Consider the following 22,778-nt stretch of genomic DNA (forward strand, 5'->3'; position numbering starts at 1 on the left):
TATAATTATACTGTAGTCATTTACTACAGGTCTATCAACTCATCATTTTCTATTCTGTTTTATTCTACTCTATTCTAGTCTGTATTGTATACTATATACTTTCCTGTATATTTTAACCTTTTTACGTCTTATATTTTTCTCTTGTATGATGTTCGCTTCTTCTCATTTAATCTTTACCACATTTATTTTAGGAAATAACTTGCATTATATTACTCTCTTTTACATTCTACTAATCTGAACGATGTTCTATTATATACTCTCTACTGTATTCTATAATACTCTAATATAATAACTTATTATTACATTCTATCTTAATGTTATAACTCTCTGTCTACTCTAATCTATTATTTTTCTCTGTAATGTGTTCTATTCTATTGCAATTTCTATTATTTTCCACTCCTCTCTTTCTGTTCTATTTCCTTATACTTTCTTCTTTTCTATATGAACAATACTTGTGATGATTTTAGTACGCACTGAGATTTAAAGAACATATTTTGAGAAATGCAGCATGCCCTCTCCTACCTGCATTCTGAATGAGGCAAGTAGTGATATTTGCGTATAACAGAAGCACCGCCTCCCTCCCATTGGACAATGTCTACGTGAGGGCGTGGCAAGGAAAGATGAGAGTTGAAAATCCATGCCCTTACTGGGAAGACATGGAGAGCTATGGACACAGTCTACACGAATCCAGTAGGAATCTCAACTAAAGCCTCACGTATTTCTTCAGTGAAGAACCAAACGATTTGAGAGACTGAGAGAAAAGAACGGCTGGCCCGGTTGAGGATGGAGTGTGCATTTGAGGCACAGAATCTGATCTCTATTTCTTTGAGGAAAATCCAAAGCTCCAGGACGCAGAGAGGAGGCATCAAGCTCCACAAGAACTTACTGGTAACGTACGTACTGAGAAACGCCAGGCAGTTCTATGTGAGCAAAAACTTACAAACGCAGAGGACACATCAATATGAGGATGTAGCTGCAGTCCGTGAAAGGCAAGAATATTTTGAGCTGACTGGGAGCTTAACGGAGTTGTCCGATGACTTCTACTGCAACTTTACTGGGGTTGAGTCGGACACTTGGCAATGCGGAGCGCACCAGCACAACGGCCAGCCTGCAGAGGTGGCGCACCAAGACGCATCAGCCTGCGCAATGCTTTCACCAAGTGACTCTGACCTCATGGTTTCGGACGCCTGTTGGAGTTGTGCAGACAAATCCCCCTGGGAGTTACCTATCCAAAACGCACAAGCCAACCAAAAGACTGTCCTGGACTTGGACACGCATGTGGTGACTACTGTCACGAATGGATACTTCCACTCAGACTGTTGCGCGCAGTCAAAACAGCCGCAGGGCGCGCAGTGCTACGCTAAAAAGCGAAAGATGGACACAAGTTATCATATTGTTGACCCAGAGTTTTATTTGCCAGACTTTGGGCTAGTGCCATGTAAAAGGATGAGAACTGATGATGAGTTACATTCAGACTCGGAGCAGTTGGACAGCACAAACATCTCCAACCTAATCTCAGTGTTGGGTTCAGGTGGACTATCTGAGTTTGTGAGTTGGCAGCAGACGGACCTTGAGCAAATATTCGCCGCTCAAACAATTTGTTTAAAACATACACTGTTAACAGGCAGCGGTTGGACAAGAGCAATCGAAGCCTTTTGATTTGTATGATTGTTTTTTCTTTGTATCGATTTATTTTATTGCTTTCAAATAAACCATGACACGAATGCAATTCTCTCTCTCATGTGTTATTGAAAAATGTTTCTGAAATGTGCTTATACAGAGCATTCATATAATTTTGAACTACTTTTATTTTCTATTAATATTTCTCGTGCCTATTGATACAGTTTCCTTACCCAGTGTAACTTAATTGCACCTTTCATTTAAACATTATTTTCTGGTGATTCATTTGAGAAACTGGAGTCTGTATTTGGTTTGCATTTCCTGAAGAAATTAGTTCATGCTGCTTCTTTTGCAAGCATGTTGGCATGTTGGAAGAGCTCCATCATGTGGCTGGTTAAGATATGTACAGCCTCATGCACCAGATCAACACAGCATTGCATATCATTCTGTAAATGTTTTATTTATATCTGGTCCTTTTTTTATTAATACATTTAGCTAACATAAAACACTAATGCATTGGCTCTAAATCTGAACTTCAAATCCTGAAAAAGTATACGGCATTATAAGAGTGCACAGCAGCACACCAGTGGTTTTATGAAAGATAGGCAGGCTACACATGGGGTTTTAAATGACCTTGTCTTTTTTTCCCATCAATATCATTTAACCAGTAATTTGGGATTTCATCTAACGTAATAATGTATGACTCTGCCATATCTTAAACTAAAAGTCAGCCCAATAGTTCACAATAGATCGGAATGTATCCATTAACCTACTATTTATTTAACTTAATACAAATGATGACGGAATGAGGCAGTCATTGCTTTAAAAAAATGTGCAAAACATTTGAAAAACGACATGCACGCACAATAAACTCCACTAGGAAAAGCAGCACTTTTAGTGGAGAGCTCGCAGTTGTCTGCTCGCAGGGTCTGGGGGGGCGGACAGCTGAGAATACACCGAGTGCTTGTCCTTGAGACATTCCTGCCCGAGGGTCTCTCATCTTTATTCCCGGGACAGACTTATACCTTTAACAAGTCTGTTTGACAAGATGTTGGGTGTTTTTGTCAAGGCTGCGGTGAGTCTATTGTTATTAGTCTTTATATATTTTAGGTGCGTAATAACAAACGCAGTAACGTTACGTTTGGCTTTACGGCAATAGACCGAGTGAAGGGGTGGGGCGCTGTTCAGAACTACAACACTGGGATATTAAGGTTAAAATGTAAATGTTTCTCGACTGTGGGCTGTCAGAATTGGTGGTACGCTACTTGTTATTTAAAATAGGGTTCACTTCGAGCGTAATTTATGAGCCCCGTACTGTGAATTTAAGCGTAAATTAGCCTAGCTTAGCAGATAGCATAACGTACATAACATACTACGCATGCTGCAATAAAGGTCAACGAAATGGTCTATCAGTAGCTTAGTTAGCTGTATTACTGAGTCGTTCATGTATTATTAATCTCTTTTCATTATTTGTTTTGGCATGATTCGCCTAATACACTAAGTCTGTATTCGACTTTCGGAGGTCATAGCCTTTTATTTTGAAAGAGTCTACCGGAAGTTCAGTGCCTTTAGGGTTGGCAAACATCAAAACCAGTTATCATACTTGTGAATTAATTTGGATCCCCACTGTTATTTGATTTTCGTTGTAGGAATAAGAACATATTTCAGAAAAAAACATTTTGAAGATATTTCATTTTCTGCTACTTTATACTTCAGCTTCCAGAGGCAAACATTGTAAAAACATTGACTAATAATTAGGTCACTATGCTGATTCGATTAATAGCATAAATTAGTAATAGTTGATATGGTTTAATATAAACGTTATGATACCTTAAAAGCTACCTAACAGTATATCAAGTATTTAAAAGTTGCTCCACTTTTACCAGCTGTAACATTAACATGATGAACACATAAATGCATCAATAACAATTATCCAATAATATAATATGACCTCTAGTGCAGAATGTAGCTACACTTTTTGTACTTAACAAAAACTTTTACTTCAAACTAACACTTTTAAGTACAATTTATTACGGCTACTTAAATAAAAAATCAATGTATAAACCAAATGTACCTTCACCAACATTTATCTTCAAATCTTATCACAATTGTTTCACATAAAAACGAGACTACTAGTGATCACTGATATATTTCTTGCTTTCATGTGTGTTAGTTTTAGCTACCATTTCAAAGGTTCAACTGTGTCAACCTTCTATTTATAAGTTGGAAAAGCACCAAATAGTATGACTGCTTTGCTCAGTTGTTTTGGTTTCAAGTTTCACAGTTGAAATCATTGTACACTGAAAATGTTGTTCACAACATACTGTGCTTAATTGAACTCATTTCCACTGAGGATCTGATTACATACAATTCATATTTGCCAACAACTCAGCATCAGTTAGTTGTAGTCTAATTAATCTTCTGGTTCAACTATTGAGATTACCACTAAACACTTTGACTCTAATATCAAGGCAATGAGTCTGCATTATGGCCATGTGGTCACTAAATATATGACCAAAGAACAGTTGTGACCCTTTCCAAATGTTTTAGAGTTGCCTGTTATTCCTGTAGCAGATGAGAGTCAATGCTAATAAGGACTTTGTCTTTCAGTTGCGGCCTGGCATAGTGAAGCCATGTCGCCTGGTCAGACCCGTTATACAGATCCCAGAGAGGTCCATGATGCACCAGGAGGGTTTACCTAAGCTGCCTGTGCCGCCCTTGAAGCAGACATTGGAGAGATACCTTAATGCGCTGGAGCCCATTGTCAGCGAGGAGGAGCTGGAACACACACGGCAGCTGGTGAAGGAGTTCCTTGAGGGTGGTGTTGGGAGTAGGCTGCAGAAAAGCCTGGAGCGACGGGCAAGCAAGACCAACAACTGGGTAGATATCTGGTTGTATTTAGCTGAATATGTTGTGGTAATCCTGGTGAGGAAAGTCCTGATTTCTGACTCCTGCTCTATGTAGCTTTCAGAATGGTGGATGCAGTCGACCTATCTCGATTGCCGGATGCCGTTGGCGGTTTACACCAGCCCTGGGGTTATCCTGCCCCGCATGCACTTCAGAGATCGACAAGGACAGATGAGGTGAGGATCCATTGTAAGACCACAATAACTTAATTGTTTATCCAAATAAACAAAACCCTACAATCGCAAAAAGAAGTTCCAGTACATCTGATGTGTGCTGCCAATTTCTTGAGTTCCTATTATACGGTTATAAAAAACTCTTGCCTAAATATAAGCGCGTAAATATAGGTTTCCCAAAAAGTTTAAATGCAGTGTGAACAAGCTCACATAGAACTAGAGATCCAAGCCATCCTTCACAAAAAAAGAAGTGCCAGTACTTCTAATGTGGGCTGTAAATTCCTTGGGTTCACATGTTATGATTGATTAACCTTTGTTTTGAAGTGGAGTTTTATGAGGTTCTAATCAATAGTCATTGTGTAGTAGAAGGTGGTGGGCATGCCCACGGTTCGGAGAAACAGGAAGGAGTATAGGAAAGGAAGCAAAGCGATGTACTGCTTTGGTCTAGGCTAGGCACAAAACCCATTCAGGCCACCTAAAGATAATCAACATCAGTTTAAGTGTTCGCTATATTTAGACTATTCACACCGCTTTAACTTGCAGTAAGACTTTTCTGAATTTGAACTGATTCGTTATGTCCATCTATAATGACACCCAAGCCATCACACTCCACCAAGTCAAACAATCACACACAAAAAAAAAAACGGTCGAGGCAACGGTAGACCAGCAACTCCCACAGCAGAATATTACTTCGCTCCAGTGCAGTAACTACAGCCCTTTTCTCTAAACTAGGGGCATGCTATATTTATCATTTACAGTAGGCAACACACTGACTATGGACAAGTACCTCATACAACCCTGCATCAAAACATTCAAACTATCCCTTGAATTGTCTTTTATAAGCACAATCATAACGTTTTAAAGAGTGATTTACATTGTGTTGAAGCGCAGTGTAAACAAGCTTGTATAAAACTGGAGTTTAAAGCTGACCTTTGCGCAGGCTTCCCTCCAAAGGCTGGCTATTTAAAGCCGTTTGGCACATCATAGCATTGCACAGCTGTTTTTGACTACGGTGACCCGTGGGACATGCAGTGAACACAGTGGCCACATAGAGAAATACTCCAGTGAAGGCTGCAGTATTAAGTGTGTCGGGTACAGTAGGCTTACAATCTGTCAGTGAGTGACACCAGGAGGTCATATTGAATGACATTCAGTTGTGAATGTCATCTTTCAGAGCTGACTACTGGTGATTGAAAACTCAGGGTCATAATATGTTTGTCCATAACACTGATGATGTCTTACTACTGATACTGTCTTCTTTTTCAGGTTTGCTGCAAAACTGATCGCAGGAGTTTTGGACTTTAAAAAAATGATTGACACGTGAGTTTGTCAGAAATGAATGCATATATCCTAACTCATTATCATTACTTATCAGTTGGTTTATATATAACGCTGTTTGCTGTGTCACAGTGATACCCTGCCTATAGAGTACCTGAGTGGGAAGCCGCTGTGCATGGACCAGTATTACAAGATCCTGTCCTCCTGCCGTATCCCGGGCCCAAAGAGAGATACTGTTGTAAATTACCACAGCGGGAATACACCTGTCACTCACATCACTGTGGTCCACAACTTCCAGGTACTCTAGATGGCACTGCTGTTACTCTTGTTTCAGCTATACACCTCAACAGAAATACAATTGATAAAGAAATACTGGACCTGTGGCTGTATTAAATACATTTGGCCTTTCCCCTCAGTTCTTCGTCTTAGATGTGTACCACAGCGATGGCACTCAGCTGACAGTAGATCAGATCTACATGCAGCTGGAGAAGATCTGGAACTCCTCTCTGCAGACTAACAAGGAGCCTATTGGCATCCTCACATCACAGCATCGAAACACCTGGGGAAAGGCCTATAACAATCTGATAAAGGGTGCGCAATGCAGATACAACAACTTTTCAGATCCTGTTACTTAATCCTCAATTTTAAAAGATGTGTTCTCTTATAGATACGTTTTTTTAGATTAGCTTTTTATTAGCAACCCCCCACTTTAAATGTTCTTTTAGTCTTTATTATTTACCTACCTTTATATTTTTGTATTTATTTTATAGGTCTTAATCTTTTTATTTGTATTTCTGTTGTACCTATATGTTCACTTTGTTTTATGGGGTTTTATATTTTATATTGTTGCATCGACTCAGTTGTCTTGTGTTTTATCTGTCAGAGAGAAACCATTATTTATTTTATTTTTTATTATCATACATTTGACCTCCTTGTGTCTATCTGATAACATGTTATATTTTGCTGCATGTACCTTTTAAAGTTCTTAACAAATAATCTGAGGGGAATTTCTTGTTGTTTGTTTTTAACTTGTGATGTGTCATTTTGTAAAGCACTTTGAGCTGCATGAGTTGTATGAAAAGTGCTGTATAAATAAAGCTTTATTATTATTATTATTATTTAGAATAAATCTTGTTCAAGAATCTAAATGACTCTTTGAGAGAAAATCTGGTATGGAGAAATGCAATCTAAAAGGCTATTTTATTTATTTTCAGACAAGACAAATAAGGAGTCAGTCCGTGCCATCCAGAAAGGTATCTTCACAGTTTGCCTTGATGCCCCGATGCCACGCGTGTCAGACGAGCTGTATCCGAGCCGTGTGGCTGCACAGATGCTGCATGGAGGAGGAGCTCGCTGGAACAGTGGCAACCGCTGGTTTGACAAGACCTTACAGGTGAGTTTTAGACAAGTGACTTTATACTGCAATTGATAAAAAATAGTGTGGTAATGTTTTTGAATTTGAAAATGCTTGTCAATATTTCTCAGTTCATTGTCGGTGAGGACGGCACATGTGGACTGATGTACGAACATGCTCCTGCTGAGGGTCCACCCATCGTGTTTCTCATCGATTTCGTTGTTAAATTAATGTATGTGTCTTTTAATTCTTAGATGAGTGTTTTTCCTATTTTCAAATAAGCTCAAATGCACTAAATGTTTCATATTTTCTCAACAGGCAACGAGCTGAAATTGTTCGGACTCCCATGGTTCCCCTGCCCATGCCTCAGAAACTGCGTTTTAACATTACGCCTGAGGTCAAAAGAGACATTGAGAGTGCTAAACAAAACATGAACATGTATGTAAAGTGCAATTGTGATTATTATTATACTGATTTTGCTCAATTGTATTATCAGACCTTTTATCTGACTCACTCTTGTCTTTGTTTCTTCAGAATGGTGCATGACTTAGACGTGAGGGCCCTTATGTTTTCTCATTTTGGGAAAAGTGTGCCAAAGAAACATAAGCTGAGTCCAGATGCCTTTGTGCAAATGGCTCTTCAACTTGCCTACTTCAGGTAAGAAATAAATGTTCCTATTAAAAAATGATGCTGGACATGGAAATTGAGAGTATCAATTAATACAGCCTGTGTATTGTTTTTAAATTCCAGGATGTATAATATTTGCTGCTCTACACATGAGAGTGCATCATTGCGAATGTTCAAATACGGGCGCACAGATGTTGTCCGTGCTACTACTGCAGACTCGTTTAAATTTGTTGAGGCAATGCAAGACCCAACTAAACAGGTACTGTTAAACCACTAGTCTCACAATTTATGTATAATATAACAACACAGTCTCACGGCATTTCGTGTTATAGTCACGAAATTAATCTATTGATTCGTGTTCACCAACACGATTTTCGCATTTTGTTCGTGTCACACAGAACGATTTTAAAAGCAATGTAAATAATAACAAATTTGAAGGAAAAAGAGATAAAAAAAAAATACAGATTTCCGTATTCTGACACAGAACGATTTTAGAAGCAATGTATTTATATTGGTACTTGGTATGTTTCGTGCCTGCACCAAATAATAACAAATTAGAAGGAAAAAAATACAGATTTCAGTATTCTGAGGCTCTGAGCCCCATTTCTTTTCCTCGCAGACGGCAAAAAAACTCCGACATTATACAATTTAAATTAAAAGGGATAGGGTTAGGCTTAGGGTAAGATATTGAGTAAGAAAATATTTTTATGAACCACACAGCTTCCGGTCTTCCAAGACCCGACCGGACAAAAAGACGTGGTGCAGGCACGAAACATACTACCAATAGAAATACATTGCTTTTAAAATCGTGTTGGTGAACAGGAATCAATAGATTAAATAAATCTTGTGGCTATAACACGAAATGCCGTGAGACTGGGTTGAATATAAGGCATGTAAGCTGTCCTTCTGAACAGTTAATATTGTCAACAGAACACAGAGCGGATGGCGCTGCTGCAGGAGGCCGCTAAGACGCATAAGAACAACACGTACGAAGTAAGAGCTGGAGATTATCAACATTAAATCTTCTTTTTTTTAAACGCCATCTGATTTCTCAGTCGTACACATTTAACTTTTTCTTTCTTAGACAATTCATGGACAAGCCATAGACAGGCATCTCCTGGGGCTAAAGATGCTGAGTATTGAAGAGCTGACCTCCATGCCTGAGATATTCATGGATACCTCTTTTGCTGTGGCTGAGCATTTTCATCTCTCCACCAGCCAGGTATATTTGCATCTAAGAAAATCAACAGTTTCCTATCCCTGAGCGAATGATTACTTGTTGTCGTATTTGTTTGCTCGCCCTCATCTCTCCCGTCTCCGTGTCCAGGTTGGCTCCAAGACAGACTGTGTGATGTGCTTCGGTCCAATGGTGCCAGATGGCTATGGAGTGTGTTACAATCCCATGGATGAGCACATCAACATCGCCATCACGGCCTTCAACAGCTGTGACGAGACGAATGCTGCCAAGTTTGCCCGGGCTGTGGAGGATGCTCTGTTGGACATGAGAGCTCTCCTGGAAGACACAGCTACAGCCGAGCAGTGATCCCACAGCGGAGCCTGGCGAGGTGTTTGTGTCCCGCCGGGCTGAACAGGAGCTGGAACTGAATGCTGGCAGAGGGCCACGCTGACGTAGACACAGAATGTACTGGGTGTACTGGGATGAGGGGAAATGTGTAGCCAAAGGGTCGTGGGAAGTGCAATTTGTGACTGCTTTTGTAATGAGAAGCAGTTCTTTATGGTGGAAATTAGATATTTTAACATTAACATAATTTGCTGATTGGATTTTGTGATATTTCTTTCGCTTGTGCCATATTCATGATACTGTCCTTGTTTGACTTAAAGAACTTGAGTGCTTTGGTTTGTTTTTTATTTATTTTGGGTCACACAACAGAAGTACAGCGCAGAAGTAATTTGCTGTTACAAAAATGTGTTTATTGTAAATAAAGAATTCTAAAGAAATGTTATAAAGGAATTTCAAACCTCCTCAAAATTGTTCATATTTAGTGTCTGAGACGCATAAAGGAATATTCAGCTCTGAAACTCCCTTTGGCATTCAGGTAGTCTCCATGAAATTCAATCTCAGCCATGTTTCCAGAGGAGTGCCACTGAAACAGCTGTTGGCCTTTAAACACATTGGTCTTTAAGACATCCATGTCCCGGATCTGAACAAGAAACAAAGAGGAAATAGTGGAGTCAATATTACATTATAACATAATATTAACATATACCATTGAAACCATGTGTTGTCCGCACCATGATGTATGTAGATTGGGAGTTGGTGGAGTTAAACATTAACCCTATGTGAAGCGCTTGGATTTTGATCTTTACTGAGGGAGGGGCATTGATGAGGACTCTGCAGGTGTGGTTAGTGTTTGCCGTTGTTGGATTCTCAAAGACGCCAGTTGGGGAAAACAGCTGAATGTCACAATCTGTGGGGCAGAGACAAAATACACTTCATCTTAACAAAACATTATGAACGCCTGAACAGCCAAATGCATTTCAAAGGGATGGCCAGGCAATGACATAGTTCCCGATGGTCCTTGTGAATATGAAGGGGAAACAATGAAGGCCTTGAAACGTTTTATATATTTTGTGCAAGAAAATAAATTGTAGTTCTCTGATATTTGTTCACTTACTGTTTAACCTGCCACCTGCCTTCAGTAAGTGGGAAGATCACGTACAGTATAAGTGAATAAAGTAGATTCAGTTTAAACAAAGGCACACAAGTGACAAAGTTGACATTTACCAACCCCTCAGCTATGCCTGGGAAATGTAAATGACAAGTCTCACAAAAGACATTTACAAAAACTTGTACACAAAATCTGCGGTACATCCCTATGGCCAAATGCAAAGCCTGCAGCAAATGAATAAAAGTTCACACTATGACCTTGATTTGTGTCTGAAACTTTCCCATGTAGGGTCTTTACATTTGAGGGGGGATTACATTTTATTTTGGGAATCCTGCAATAATTGTGGGGACTGCATCAGGCGCTACTTCAGCTTAAAGTTTGTCACCTCCAAATGAATAGGGGAGGGGACAAAATAAAAGCATAGTTAGTACAAAACAATTGAACACAACAACATTGACTGCTGTAGCTGAATCAACACCACTCTGAAAATGACAACATTATGTGTCAATAGGCTCAAACATGGGGTCACTCTAATAATAACTTTTAATTATTTCACAAAGCATCAGCCAATCTTTTAAAATAGGGTAAATGTCAGCCTGTTGGATTGAAGACAAAAATTAACTGCATGTGCTGACCACACTCTTACCCTGATGATGGCTCTTCTTGATGTTTTTCTGTGAATTATAGGTGAACACAACCCCGTTCCCAGGGGTGAGCAGATTCTGACGCACCAGCAGGACGTTGGTTCTGGTGGTGAGTTCACTGCCTGCTACCTGCTCGCACTTCCTCACCAATGCCAGTCGGTCAAAAAATGCAACAAACTCCTCTGTAGAAATATGCATGGAGTGATAAATGTTTGTTTAGATGCATTAGCTACGGCATATGAAATATATTTTTACATCTTTGATAAAACATACTTTTGCTGCAGTTCAAGGAGCCAGATTCCATTTTAATATAGATGACCTCATCTAGGGGTCGACCAATGGATACCATGCAGCGGCCTGTCAGGTCTTTCAAATCCACAATGCCAGATTCTTCCAGGAGAAGTTGTCCACATGCCCCTGGTAAAGAGCAGACACTGTAATGATAATCCATCAGCTGCCTTCAGCTCTTAATGAGAATGGGTCGTTTTTGTGTACTAACTGGGTTTAGGTGCTGGGATGGTCGCTGCAGTGGCCTGTAGGATGGTGATTGGCTCTGTTGGACTCGGAGAAGGATGGTCCAGTTGTTGCTGTGGTGTGACTGCAGTTATGACATCTGAGGTTGGTGTCGTGTCTCCGCAGCCGCCCATGTAGCAGCCCTGTATGGTGATGGGTTTGGGCATGTGCATACAGAACTGAGGGCTAAGGGGCTCCGGATGAGAGGGGCCCATGCAGGACACGGCTCTGGACTGGATCCCGTACCCACATGGTACCGAGCACTGGATGGACAAGGTATACCACAATAAACAGGATTCATATTAAAGAAGAAAAGAAAGTGGTATAAAATGCGGATTCCAATAGGATTCCAGGAACAAACAATGTTTTAAAAGACAATTAAAAAGGCAATTTCACTGTGTTTTCAAGCCAGGCCATAAATAGTTTTGTATAATTAACATATTTTTCAGACAATTGGATAGAATTACATTTTTGTATGTATTTTTTCTACATTTCCAGAGACAGCAATTCGTTTTCAGTCAATTCCATAATAAATGGAGATCATTTGATGTTACATTTAGAAAGTCTGGCACGGTCCTTTAAATGTCAATCTGACTCTATATGGAAGACACTAATAAGCCAAACAAATTGAATAATGTAAAGTGTAATACCTTTTCTAGTCATTTGTCTTTGTTCTTATTTTAAGTGTATACTGACTTAAAACTTGAAACAGTTGCAAATCCTTACATTTGAGAAGCTGGAATCATGGTTTCAATTATTAAGAGATTATCAATAGTTGCCCAGTCATCTTCTGTCAGTCAATTTGCCAATTAATCAGCTAATCGTTTCATTTTGACTGTTATCTAATATTCATATTCAATCCATGTGTCTCCTGTGAAATGTACCTGGCTCCAAGGTTTCACCTCCCATCTGAAGGTGCAGACCCTCACCAGGCAGGGCACTGTGGTGGCCGGTTTGATGGCTGCATGGCAGCTCTCCTCCGGCACCACACTCTCCCTGCCATGGAAAAACTGCACACAGGACACAGTCCTCTGAGCTACACCCAAATCGCAGGACGCAGAGCAGGGTGATGCACTGAACACCCTCCACCTGGAAGAATGACAGTGTTGTTTAAGTAATCTTCCATGAGCAAAGATGTATCTCAGTCATGTGTGTGTTTGTGTGTGTGCTTCACCTGGCTGGGCAGCTGTGGTTGTTACATGAAACTACTGCTGTGGGTTTGGGAAAGTCACTGCACTCTGAATCCTCCACCACCTCCTCCTCCCCGTCTCTTTCTCCTGCACAGTACAGCACCCTGTTGGCCACCCCTCCTCCACACGTTACACTGCAGACTCCTTGCTTAGAGTGCCACCTGGTGGTTATAAAAATGGTTGCTGCTGTCATTTTCAAGCCCTTAATTTAAACATAGCTTATTTCTCTTGATCTTTACATAGAAGACTACCAAAGAAAATGAAATGTACTGCATTTTACTAGACATCTACAAGTCAAGAATGGTTTCTCACATGCGGGGGCAGGGAGATGTGTTGCAGGTCTCATACTGAGGAGGAGGTTTTTTAGTAGGATCACAGTGGACGTCCGTTACCCCCAGTCTGGTCTGGTGGTCCACACAGGAGAACCACACCTGCAGGGTTCCTACATAAGCATCAGTCCTTGTTTGACCTTCTTTGATTAGGACTTTCTGTTTCTGAGTGATGGTAAGCAATCATTTTCACTTACCATTCCCACAGGTCTTTGAGCACTGACTGATAACAGGACTCCAGACATAGACCGGAGCCTGTCTGGAGCGTGGCAGCACACCAGACTTCAGCATGGGCGTCTGCTGGTCAAGGAAAACAATGTTTACAAATGCTTCAGATTTTCTTATTAGAAGGAGATTTATTTACTTTACCTCTCCCTTTGATTCCCACCCAATGGGACAGACATCTACCACACAGGGCACAGTGTCAGGTGGTTTGATCTGCAGAGAACAAAAGCTTTGATCCACTTCCACTTCCTGACCATGTTCTGGCCGGACACATGAAACAACACGCTCTGTTTCTCCTGGCCCGCACACAACTGAGCACTCCCCTGGTTCTGACACACGCCATCTGTAAACACATGTTAGGGGATTTTACTTTCTCTCTTTTCAACACCTGAAAGCCTTCATTTTCCTAATGCTAGTTATATGGAGAAACTCAAATATCATTATATTTTGGACCAAAACATTTGATATTATGAGGACATTTTAGGGTTGATTATTGGTGCTTTTTCAAAAATATTTTCACGATAACATCATCAATTATAAATATCAGTACGTTGATATAGTGCTGGTAAATGCAAATAATAGGTCAGCTAGATCAGGCTAGAGTGTTCAGGAAATAGTGTCGCATCACTTTACTGTAATGAAGAATCTAAAGCAAGAAAAATACACATACATGACAAAATTGACAAGTCGATATTCAGTCTCATATCAGGATAACCATTAAATATCAACCAAAGGAAGTTATTTGACCCATGTACCTAATCCTCATCAGTAAAGTGTAGATTTACCTGGCAGGACAGTGCTGCAGGTTACATTTTTCTACAGCATTTGGAGCTGTTTTAGGAGGGCATTCAGCATCTTGGACCTCTACCACATTGGTTCCATGTTCCTGAACACATCTTACAGGATGCACTCTCTCTCCTCCACCACAGGAGGCACTACAAGGCCCAAACAACCCCGCATCCCACCTGTACAAGAGTAAATTATTCATGTTTAACCATGTGTGCTGAGCTGAATGTGGAAAGCGAAAGAAAAAAATCACACAGTGCTGAGTTTGAACCTAACCTGGGGGGACAGGGTGAGAGCTGACAGCTTGTCTGGAGTGGTACGGGTGGAGGAGGCGTTTCACAATCATGTTTCTCCAAATGTTTGTTGGTTTCTTCATCTACGCAGACATATTCATGCTTCTGTACACCTGTGAAAAAATAATCCATTAAATTAAACATGATTTCCCTGACTATTCAGGCAATGTTGTTACATTTCAGAAGATTACAAGTCTTAAATGCAATATTCAAAACATTTATATTAATGGTTTTAATGAGGATTTGAGGAGATAAACATAAGAACATCATGTACAGACAAGGCTATATATGAAATTATGTTTGTACTATCTGTAATAATCCAGTTTATCAGTTCGGGAGACATTTGGTGGTATTTGCAACTGAAAAGACGAGTTTAATGACTAAATGAATTTGGCATATTCAACAGTGCAGTGTCCTTATAATAAGCAGATACTGTAACAATAAGACAAAAGCTTGTCTGAAAAGGTCATTTTGTTTGCACATTAACATACAAATACTTCATCAGCCTGTGAGTTAATTATGGAAACTACTAGCAGATATTTTGTGCTGTTTTCTCTTTGTGCTTTTCTATATGACTCATAATAAACAGCCTCTCACCAGAGCCGCAGGAGACAGAGCACGGCGCTGTGAAGACCGCCCATTTGCCTTTAGGGTGGATCTCTATCAAGTCACTGTTTCTGTTAGGTAAATAGAACTGGTAGCTGATGTTCGGATTTGTTTTCTCTCCGTATTCTTTTCCATATTTGCGATACACCTTCAAAGACAAAATTATAATATTGAGTATATAATAACAATTCCTGACAATTCCTATTTTTTCTAACAGTGTGTCTTTGTAAACGATACATTCCTCAGCTTTTAAATTCTGAAGAATGTTTACCTCTTATCTAAAATAACATAATTTATGAAGATTCATGTTTTACTCTCCTCACTTGTATGTTTATCTCTTCTGTCAGCGGCCCTGGAAGCAGCAGCTCCTCCATCTCGGGCAAAAGGTCGGGGGTCAGGTGGAGGCGGTACTCTAGATGGTGGTCTTCCAGTGGGGAGGGGTGGGTCATACTCAGGGCCATGCTGCTTGTCCCAGACACAATGTACCGATCCCCAACCCTTACAGCTGCAGACACAAATGCAAAAAACAAATTCAGGTTTTAGTTCCTGTTAACCTTTTTGTAGAAATCTCTTACACATTTAAGCTGCTCACCCATATGAGTGAACAGAGGTGATCTGTTGACAATATGAACCTGTGTGGCATTCACCGGCAGAGAGAGGAAGGTGGTGTACTCTGAAACACAAACCACTGAATTATAACTCACAATACTCATAAGAAAGGGCTGCAACTACATTAGTAAAAACATGTTTGCGATGACTCAATTATTTCATCTAAAAATGTCCATAAGATGTGGTCAATTGATTTTCTGCCATGTGTTGAATTGTTGTTTGCTACCTCTAGCCTGACCACCAGTGTAGGAGTCAGAGGTCAAAGTGCAGGATGATCCGCCTCCACCGCACACCCCACACACATCCATCACTTTCCCAGAATGCAGCACACCATCACAGCCAAACAGCTAATCAGAGACATACACATGTAAAACAGTGTGAGAATGACTGTCAAAAGTAAAGCGTGAAGAAATAAGACTGCATCTGCTTCTTCGTTTACTTATTAATTTGTTTATTATTCTTTACCTGGCATTTCCCTCTGAGACATGTAGCTCTGGAGCCATATTGAGGCGGGCTGTCTGACTCACAGCGAGTCCCATCCACAAACTGAGAGCCCCGGCTCACTAGGAAATGTTCTCCTTTTGATTGGCACATATATCTGCACTGCTCCTCCCCTGGATAAGTGTTTCCACAATAGAAAAACATGTTATAGATAACGTTTTTTTCCTTTCACTTATGGAAAAAAAACGTTTTAGGCACACCTTGTCCAAATCCTATAGCAGGGATCCAGGTGTAGAAAGAGGCGGTGTTTGGTAGCAGGTAGAGGGGGTGGAGGTCTGTTTGGGAACACTGCTCTGCCATGAAATCAAGCTGCATTTGCTCACATGGCTGTGTAGCAAGAAAAAATGAAACATGAATATTTTTTATTTTAGTCACACTACTAAGTCTGAGTTGTTATGTGAGCACAGGATAAACAGCTAACAAATACGATCTGAGTAAATAGTATTGCCCTCCTGTACTGTATGGGGGCCCAATGTAAACAGTAAGAACTTACCTGCTGGTGACAAAGTCCAGCCTCAATATCCGGTCCCTCACAATCATCCCCTCCAAAAGCCGGTCTAAAACATTAAAGTAAAGTTCAGTCACGGGATCTTCAGCACTGACAATGACAGATGTTTGCATAACAATCTGTTACCTTGGGTTATTGCATTTCCGTGTGCGGTGAGAGACTCCCCCGCCACATGTCCGGGAGCAGGGGGAGAACTCAGACCAGTTGGACCAGGAGCCATGCACCACCACAGAGGAGCTGAGCTCATCAGCGGACACACAACGCCCCTTCAGACACCACTGGAAGAGAGAAACAAACAACATTGTAAATAATGCTCAGTGATTAAGAGAATGATCACACCAAAATGACTCAGTGACGACGGAGACCTGATTAGGTGCACACTCTGTCCCGTCCAGCAGAGGGACCAGGAGACGTTTGCAGGAGCTGTCGTCATCAGGGTGAAGGTGACAGGAAAGGACACGACACGCTGGCTGATGGAAAGGGTGACCAGTAATGCAGACATGACTGGATTTGTGGTAATAATGATGTTAGGCTGATATAACAGGTGACTTACCAGGTCAGGATTAGTGAAAGAACAGGCTCTTGCAGTGCTACCAAAAGCTATACGGCACTGGTCATCAACTCCATAATACAGACCAGGCTTCCAGTCTTGTAGAGAGCCTCCCAGTGAAGGCAGGTCCTTCACACATTCAGCATTTCCTTCACTGGAAACATTAATACAATCTCATTGTCAGGTCCAGAGTAGAGCTAATAACTATCTAAACTACTCACAGTATATCACCAGTTGTGGACAGTACAGGTTCTCAAGTTCTGCTTTGAGTACGCATTTGGCGTACTTTAAATGCAAATAGGCAACTATTGGACTTTTAACTCCACTACATTTATTTTCTAACTTAATTCATTTTGAAGATTTATATTCCGATTAATAAAACTAAATATAATCGTAAAAAAAAGTTGAATGTATTAGAATAGTTTGGGAAAATGCAATTGATCTTTTGGAGAAATTTCGAAGCTAACTGACAGTATAGTAAAAAAAAACTACAGGCCACAACATTAAAATGATAAAAATATTGTAACATTAACAATTGTATTTCAATATAATAATGTATTATTACATTATAATTATTATTATTATTAAAAAAGGAGTCTTTTTTTATTATGGTCCCTGGTCTTGGAATGACCTTCAATCAAGCCTAAAACTGAGGGCACTTGTCTCAATAGCATGTTTTAAATTGAAGTTGTCTGAGGTCCTTACCACCAGCTGCTCTTGCAGTAATAAGTAGTGTACCTTTCTTACTGTCCTAATGTGCACAATGTAGTGACTGCTTTTTCGTCTTTTGTTTTCTTAGTTATGTTCTCTGTATTTTATATGTTTGTGTTATGTGTTATGTGTAACGTTGCTGCCTTCTTGGCCAGGTCAGCATTGAAAATGAGATTTTATCTCAATGCTTTTATCTGGTTAAATAAAGGTTAAATAAAAAAAGAATGGGCCGTTATTATTTATTACTTTTACTTGAGTCAGATTTTGAATGCTGACTCAAATGGTGCATTGAATGACAATCTTAGGTATTTTACTTATATTAGAAACTTCACACATAAAGAATGAACAAGGTATGAATGAGATAATAGAATAAAGTACATAAAACGCAGTGGTATTACTATTTTTACCAAAGTAAAATATCTGAGTACCTTTTCCACCCCTGTATAGTACACTGAGAGTTCCTTTACTAAAGATCTAAAAAGCTTTTAAAGGATTTCAAAGCCAAATATTACTTTGACCTTTCTCAAATTGTAAGAAGGGATTTATTTTAACACAACCTGAGGTGAACACATTAAGATATGACCTAACGATGAAATGCCCTTTCAACAGTCCTTTAATGCATAGCTGCTCTGAGCAGGTTGGCCCACCTGAAGAATGTGAGCAGCTGCTCTCTGCTGCAGGACGACCAGGTCAGATCCACACTGTTGTAGCCCCCGTCAGAGGCCATCATGAACCCACTCCTGCTGCAGGTGTTTCCTACTCCGTCATGGTTTATTCCAAAACTGGGTAAAAGTAAATTAAATATGTTAAATATACTTTATTGTGTAGCTATTAAAATGGTTAAGCGATATCAATTGAAGTTGTTAAAAGTCTGTGAGGATATTTAAAGTTCTCATCCCCTTTTGCAGTGAATGCACCTCAGCTTGAGAATCTCAGCTTAATTAAAAACTATTGCATTTCTACTGTTCAGAACTCAAAGTGATTCACTCTATTCTTTTAACAAGGCTAAATGTATTCGCACAATTTAATTAAATCTCTTTTCCTGGGTCTATACTATCCTAATATTTCATTAAAACTTTCCAGGCAAGAAAGTTGGTATTGATTATAATGAAATTAGAAATGCGCTTGAGGAAAAATCTCGATTTAAATACAGAGAAATTATTCCTTCATTATCAATGGACACGTTTAATTATAAGCTTGCCTGCGACTGTCAAGGCAGCAATTTATTTAAAATAATAATGTAATTAAAGGTATATCAACTAAACACTGTCCCTGCCTTTCCTATAATAGGTACACAATTGTATAGTTCTTTCCAGGAATTAGAAATTAGAAATCTGTAAAAGAAAGTGTTACCTTATCCTCAAACATATATTATATATAATGCAGATTTACTGTTGATCATGTGTGTGACTTTGCTTTACCTGTGGCCAATCTCATGAGTGATGGTGATCCCCAGGTCAAAGCCTGTGTCCTCTGTGATCACACAGCTCCATTCACTGGAGCAAGCCCCCCCCAGCTGCGCTACACCCCTGACCTGCTTGTTCCCATCAGGCAACACCAGGTCGTACCTGTTTGGGTGGGAGAGATTCAAATAAAACACGGATTGTTCATTCATTAAAAAGGTAAAAAAAGCATCAATATACAATACAACCAGCTTCATTTACCACACCTTGTAATGTATAAAAGAAGATCAGCGTGAAGTGGGTCTGTATCATTTGAGGGGTTTATCCTTCTGCCCCAGTCACAAACACTTCTGAGAGAGGAGGTAATGTTGGGAGACATTTGGATCTCTGGCTAGAAGCACAAAAAGAATAACAATAATAAGGTAGGGATGGTAAAACATGGAACAACTGGGTGTGGGGTTATTGTATTGCACACATCCAAAGGCACTGTAGATAACTGCAATAACTTAGTGACCATCAATGAATAAATAAAAAAAAGGGTTAGGACTAGATTACTGTAACGTACTAGGCTACTTCTAAAATCTTGTAATTAATGAACTTGACTCTACACTGAATTTGTAGAGGGAGCTGCTTTTACCTCTGGCTCTGACAGGATGATCATGCGGACCAGGTGCACCCTCATGTTGGCGCCCAGGGCCATGTCTCTCAACAGCTCGGAGGCCTGGGGTGAAATGGGAATAAAAGTCAGAGGAATATATATCAGGAGGATGTTCAGAGTGTAATGTGATTGCAGTGCACTCTATAATATGTCTTATCTGGTTATGAAAACACTTACCAATAGCCTACATCTTCTTGTGTTGCCTTTTACTTAACTTCATTAGCTATTCATTGCCCTTAATTTCAGTCCTATAGCTGTAAATAGTGAGGTGGAGTATTACATGTACTCTTGTTGTTGTAACCAACTCGTATTTTTGTGTTGTGACTATTAAAATGTGTTAATTATAATTTCAAGATGATAAGATAAGTTCCCTTTTTGTATTTTGCACCTATTTAACTAAATGTACCGATATTAATTTCATTCATTTTAAATCAAAATCCAAGCATCTTTACTTCCTGTAAAACAAATTGGACGTGCGTTTAGTTTACATAAGCTTGTAGTTACACATTTCTGTTTCTATTCTTCTTTCTGTAGCTCCATATACATTTCTAGAAGCTCAGTCAAATATGTAGTAGGCCTATAGATATATAATAGATAATATCTATCTATGATTTAAATCACTCTTGTAACTTTACATTGGTCAAATATTCAAGATTATTCAATTTTACAGGCTAAATAACCTATATTAATGTTGATACTCTAACTTTTGATCACTGGGACTGTAAGCATTTTTTCCCAAGGAGCCCTATTGTATCCAGGCCTACTTCACTACAATGCATGTCGCATTTTTGAGTAAAACAGAGATGAATAAATCATGATAAACTGTTATGAGAATGGAATAAACGAAAGCATAAATTGTTGCTATGTTGTAGCTAGGCAGATAAAATAAAAGTTTGCATTTACCTTAACTAATCACCTAGCACAGGCTTATATGTGGATCAAACACACCCACCGTATGCATGTGACCAACAGGTGCATGCTGGGCCTAGCTGACATGCTAAATGCTAAAATGAGCGTCCTCCCGTGGACTGCTGTGTTTACTCAGGAACGTAACTTCATTGAGATATGTAATGACTTTCGGTTGTTTGACTGGCTGGTTACAATAGGTTACAATATGGATTAAGATTGAAGAAGCAGAGTGAGCAGTTTGTGGAGAACTTCCCGGAACAGATTAGCAAAATGCAACTCATACAGGTGGGTACAGCAAACACTGATGAAGAACTCTCCAGAGGACAATTTCAGCTTTGCTAGTCAATGTAGCGAGTGTTTGCTACTTTGTCAAAACTGTACTAATTTTTGCTTTATTATGTGAGTAGTGGTAGTTTTGTTGTTAATACATCTCTGCTTTCAGTTTGGGTAATTTTTTTCTCTTCCCTTGACATTGACATCTTACATCTTGTATGCAGCTTTATAATGCTTGTTGCACCCGTTCCCAGTGTTGTCCCACCTTTTCTTTTTTGGATGTCAAATCGATATTAAGTTGTATGCACAGGCCAGAAAGTCCCATCTAAGGACAATTAATTTGGACATGAGAGCTCTGAGGTGTAATGTGCGTAAATTGGCATTTATTTGTATCCTAAATACACAACAAAAGTTTACACAAGTACATTTACTTGCTCTTGAGTAGAATACTCTTGTTTCATTTCGATCCCTGGTTTCATTACATTTTTCCATACATGTGATTTAAGGCACACAACTAGCAATCTACAGAACATAATCAGGTTATTGTGTTTTGACTTACAATGTTGAGGTTGGTGAGGATGTACCGTTCTGTATCCTGCTTGTGGACCTGCTGGACATCAGGCCCTACAACCACCAGCAGTTCCAGATGTGTGATGTCAGGCATCAGAGCCGACCGAGGCAGCCGCCCACTCACTGTGAATAGGAGAAAACAAAGTATGGACATACAGCAGTACTCTGCTTGTGTACCTGCAGTTAACCAAGTACTGTAAGATGGTGTTACTGTATCACCTTCAATTACACCATGACAGAAAGAAGATAGTTCTCATTGCAAGCAGTCTTCAAACTGTTTTACTTTTCAGCCACACAAAGACATACCTGAGGTATCAGGAGAAGAACCAGGAGAGGAAACTATGTCTCTTTGTTTAGAGGAGTGATGGGAAAGCTTAAAGAAGACACAAACAAACTATTTTTAGATCCCTTTACAAACGGCCACTTTAAATCAGTGTAACCAAACTTAGATGTGTGGCCCACATACTGAATGAGAACACTAAACTATTTTAGAGCTTTTGTTTTCTTAGTGTCTGCCATGTAAATCCAGTAAAACATAGTAATGACTCTGCTGGTTGGGGCTTTTCACAGGGTGATAAACTGTTTAAAGTTGAAGAGTTCAATGTACTTTGCAGTAGCAGAATCACTCACCGCAGTGCTCCTGTTCGCCCGCAGTTTTCCACCTACCTCTTCCAATGGAGAAGTCAATAGAGCGGCAAAGCCAGGCCACAGTAACGGCAGACAGAGCAGAGTTGTAAAAAACATGTTTCCCCTCTTCCTGTGCGACGACCTGCTCTGCTTTAACATCAGGACAATATGCGATCCTGCTCTTCAGCAGGACAGAGCCCGGCCAAGAGGATAAGAGTAACGTCTGTTTATGTAAACAGTGGGGACAAAGTTGATAAGTGGCGCACGTCATTTGCAAGTTTATT

At 39.8% G+C, this 22,778-nt stretch overlaps 3 protein-coding genes across 4 annotated transcripts; 2 read left to right on the top strand and 1 right to left on the bottom strand.

Annotated features, from left to right (window-relative positions):
• The first annotated feature begins 652 nt into the window (after nucleotides 1–652).
• Nucleotides 653–1,726, top strand: LOC117472840 (immediate early response gene 5-like protein). Its single transcript, XM_034118265.1, has one exon. It carries the CDS (start codon nucleotides 784–786, stop codon nucleotides 1,657–1,659), a length of 876 nt encoding a protein of 291 aa, XP_033974156.1. The 5' UTR covers nucleotides 653–783; the 3' UTR covers nucleotides 1,660–1,726.
• Nucleotides 1,727–2,668: 942 nt separating this feature from the next.
• On the top strand, nucleotides 2,669–9,816 carry LOC117472615 (carnitine O-acetyltransferase-like). Its single transcript, XM_034117910.1, has 14 exons — nucleotides 2,669–2,695; nucleotides 4,231–4,500; nucleotides 4,585–4,703; nucleotides 5,967–6,020; nucleotides 6,111–6,276; nucleotides 6,395–6,569; nucleotides 7,193–7,371; nucleotides 7,464–7,564; nucleotides 7,651–7,770; nucleotides 7,867–7,989; nucleotides 8,083–8,218; nucleotides 8,890–8,952; nucleotides 9,044–9,181; nucleotides 9,287–9,816. Exons 1-14 carry the CDS (start codon nucleotides 2,669–2,671, stop codon nucleotides 9,500–9,502), a joined length of 1,887 nt encoding a protein of 628 aa, XP_033973801.1. The 3' UTR covers nucleotides 9,503–9,816.
• Nucleotides 9,813–22,741, bottom strand: adamts13 (ADAM metallopeptidase with thrombospondin type 1 motif, 13). Of its 2 annotated transcripts, none has more exons than XM_034117909.1 (29): nucleotides 22,534–22,741; nucleotides 22,174–22,240; nucleotides 21,857–21,990; nucleotides 20,095–20,178; nucleotides 19,724–19,848; nucleotides 19,476–19,622; nucleotides 18,702–18,836; nucleotides 17,347–17,497; nucleotides 17,159–17,263; nucleotides 16,920–17,071; nucleotides 16,779–16,842; nucleotides 16,486–16,612; nucleotides 16,250–16,398; nucleotides 16,011–16,131; nucleotides 15,768–15,848; nucleotides 15,499–15,680; nucleotides 15,167–15,323; nucleotides 14,553–14,682; nucleotides 14,276–14,455; nucleotides 13,635–13,833; nucleotides 13,463–13,562; nucleotides 13,249–13,378; nucleotides 12,921–13,097; nucleotides 12,631–12,835; nucleotides 11,733–12,009; nucleotides 11,507–11,650; nucleotides 11,236–11,415; nucleotides 10,213–10,388; nucleotides 9,813–10,121 (listed from the first exon to the last, which is right to left on the bottom strand). In XM_034117909.1, the coding sequence occupies exons 1-29, from the start codon at nucleotides 22,651–22,653 to the stop codon at nucleotides 9,960–9,962; spliced, it is 4,161 nt and encodes a 1,386-aa protein (XP_033973800.1). In that variant the 5' UTR covers nucleotides 22,654–22,741; the 3' UTR covers nucleotides 9,813–9,959. The 2 variants fall into 2 exon arrangements, with proteins under 2 accessions (XP_033973800.1, XP_033973799.1); XM_034117908.1 differs by having other exon boundaries at nucleotides 22,498–22,741.
• Between the last annotated feature and the right edge of the window lie 37 nt (nucleotides 22,742–22,778).

Source organism: Trematomus bernacchii, unplaced genomic scaffold (assembly GCF_902827165.1).
Source record: "Trematomus bernacchii unplaced genomic scaffold, fTreBer1.1, whole genome shotgun sequence".
NCBI lineage: Eukaryota > Metazoa > Chordata > Actinopteri > Perciformes > Nototheniidae > Trematomus > Trematomus bernacchii.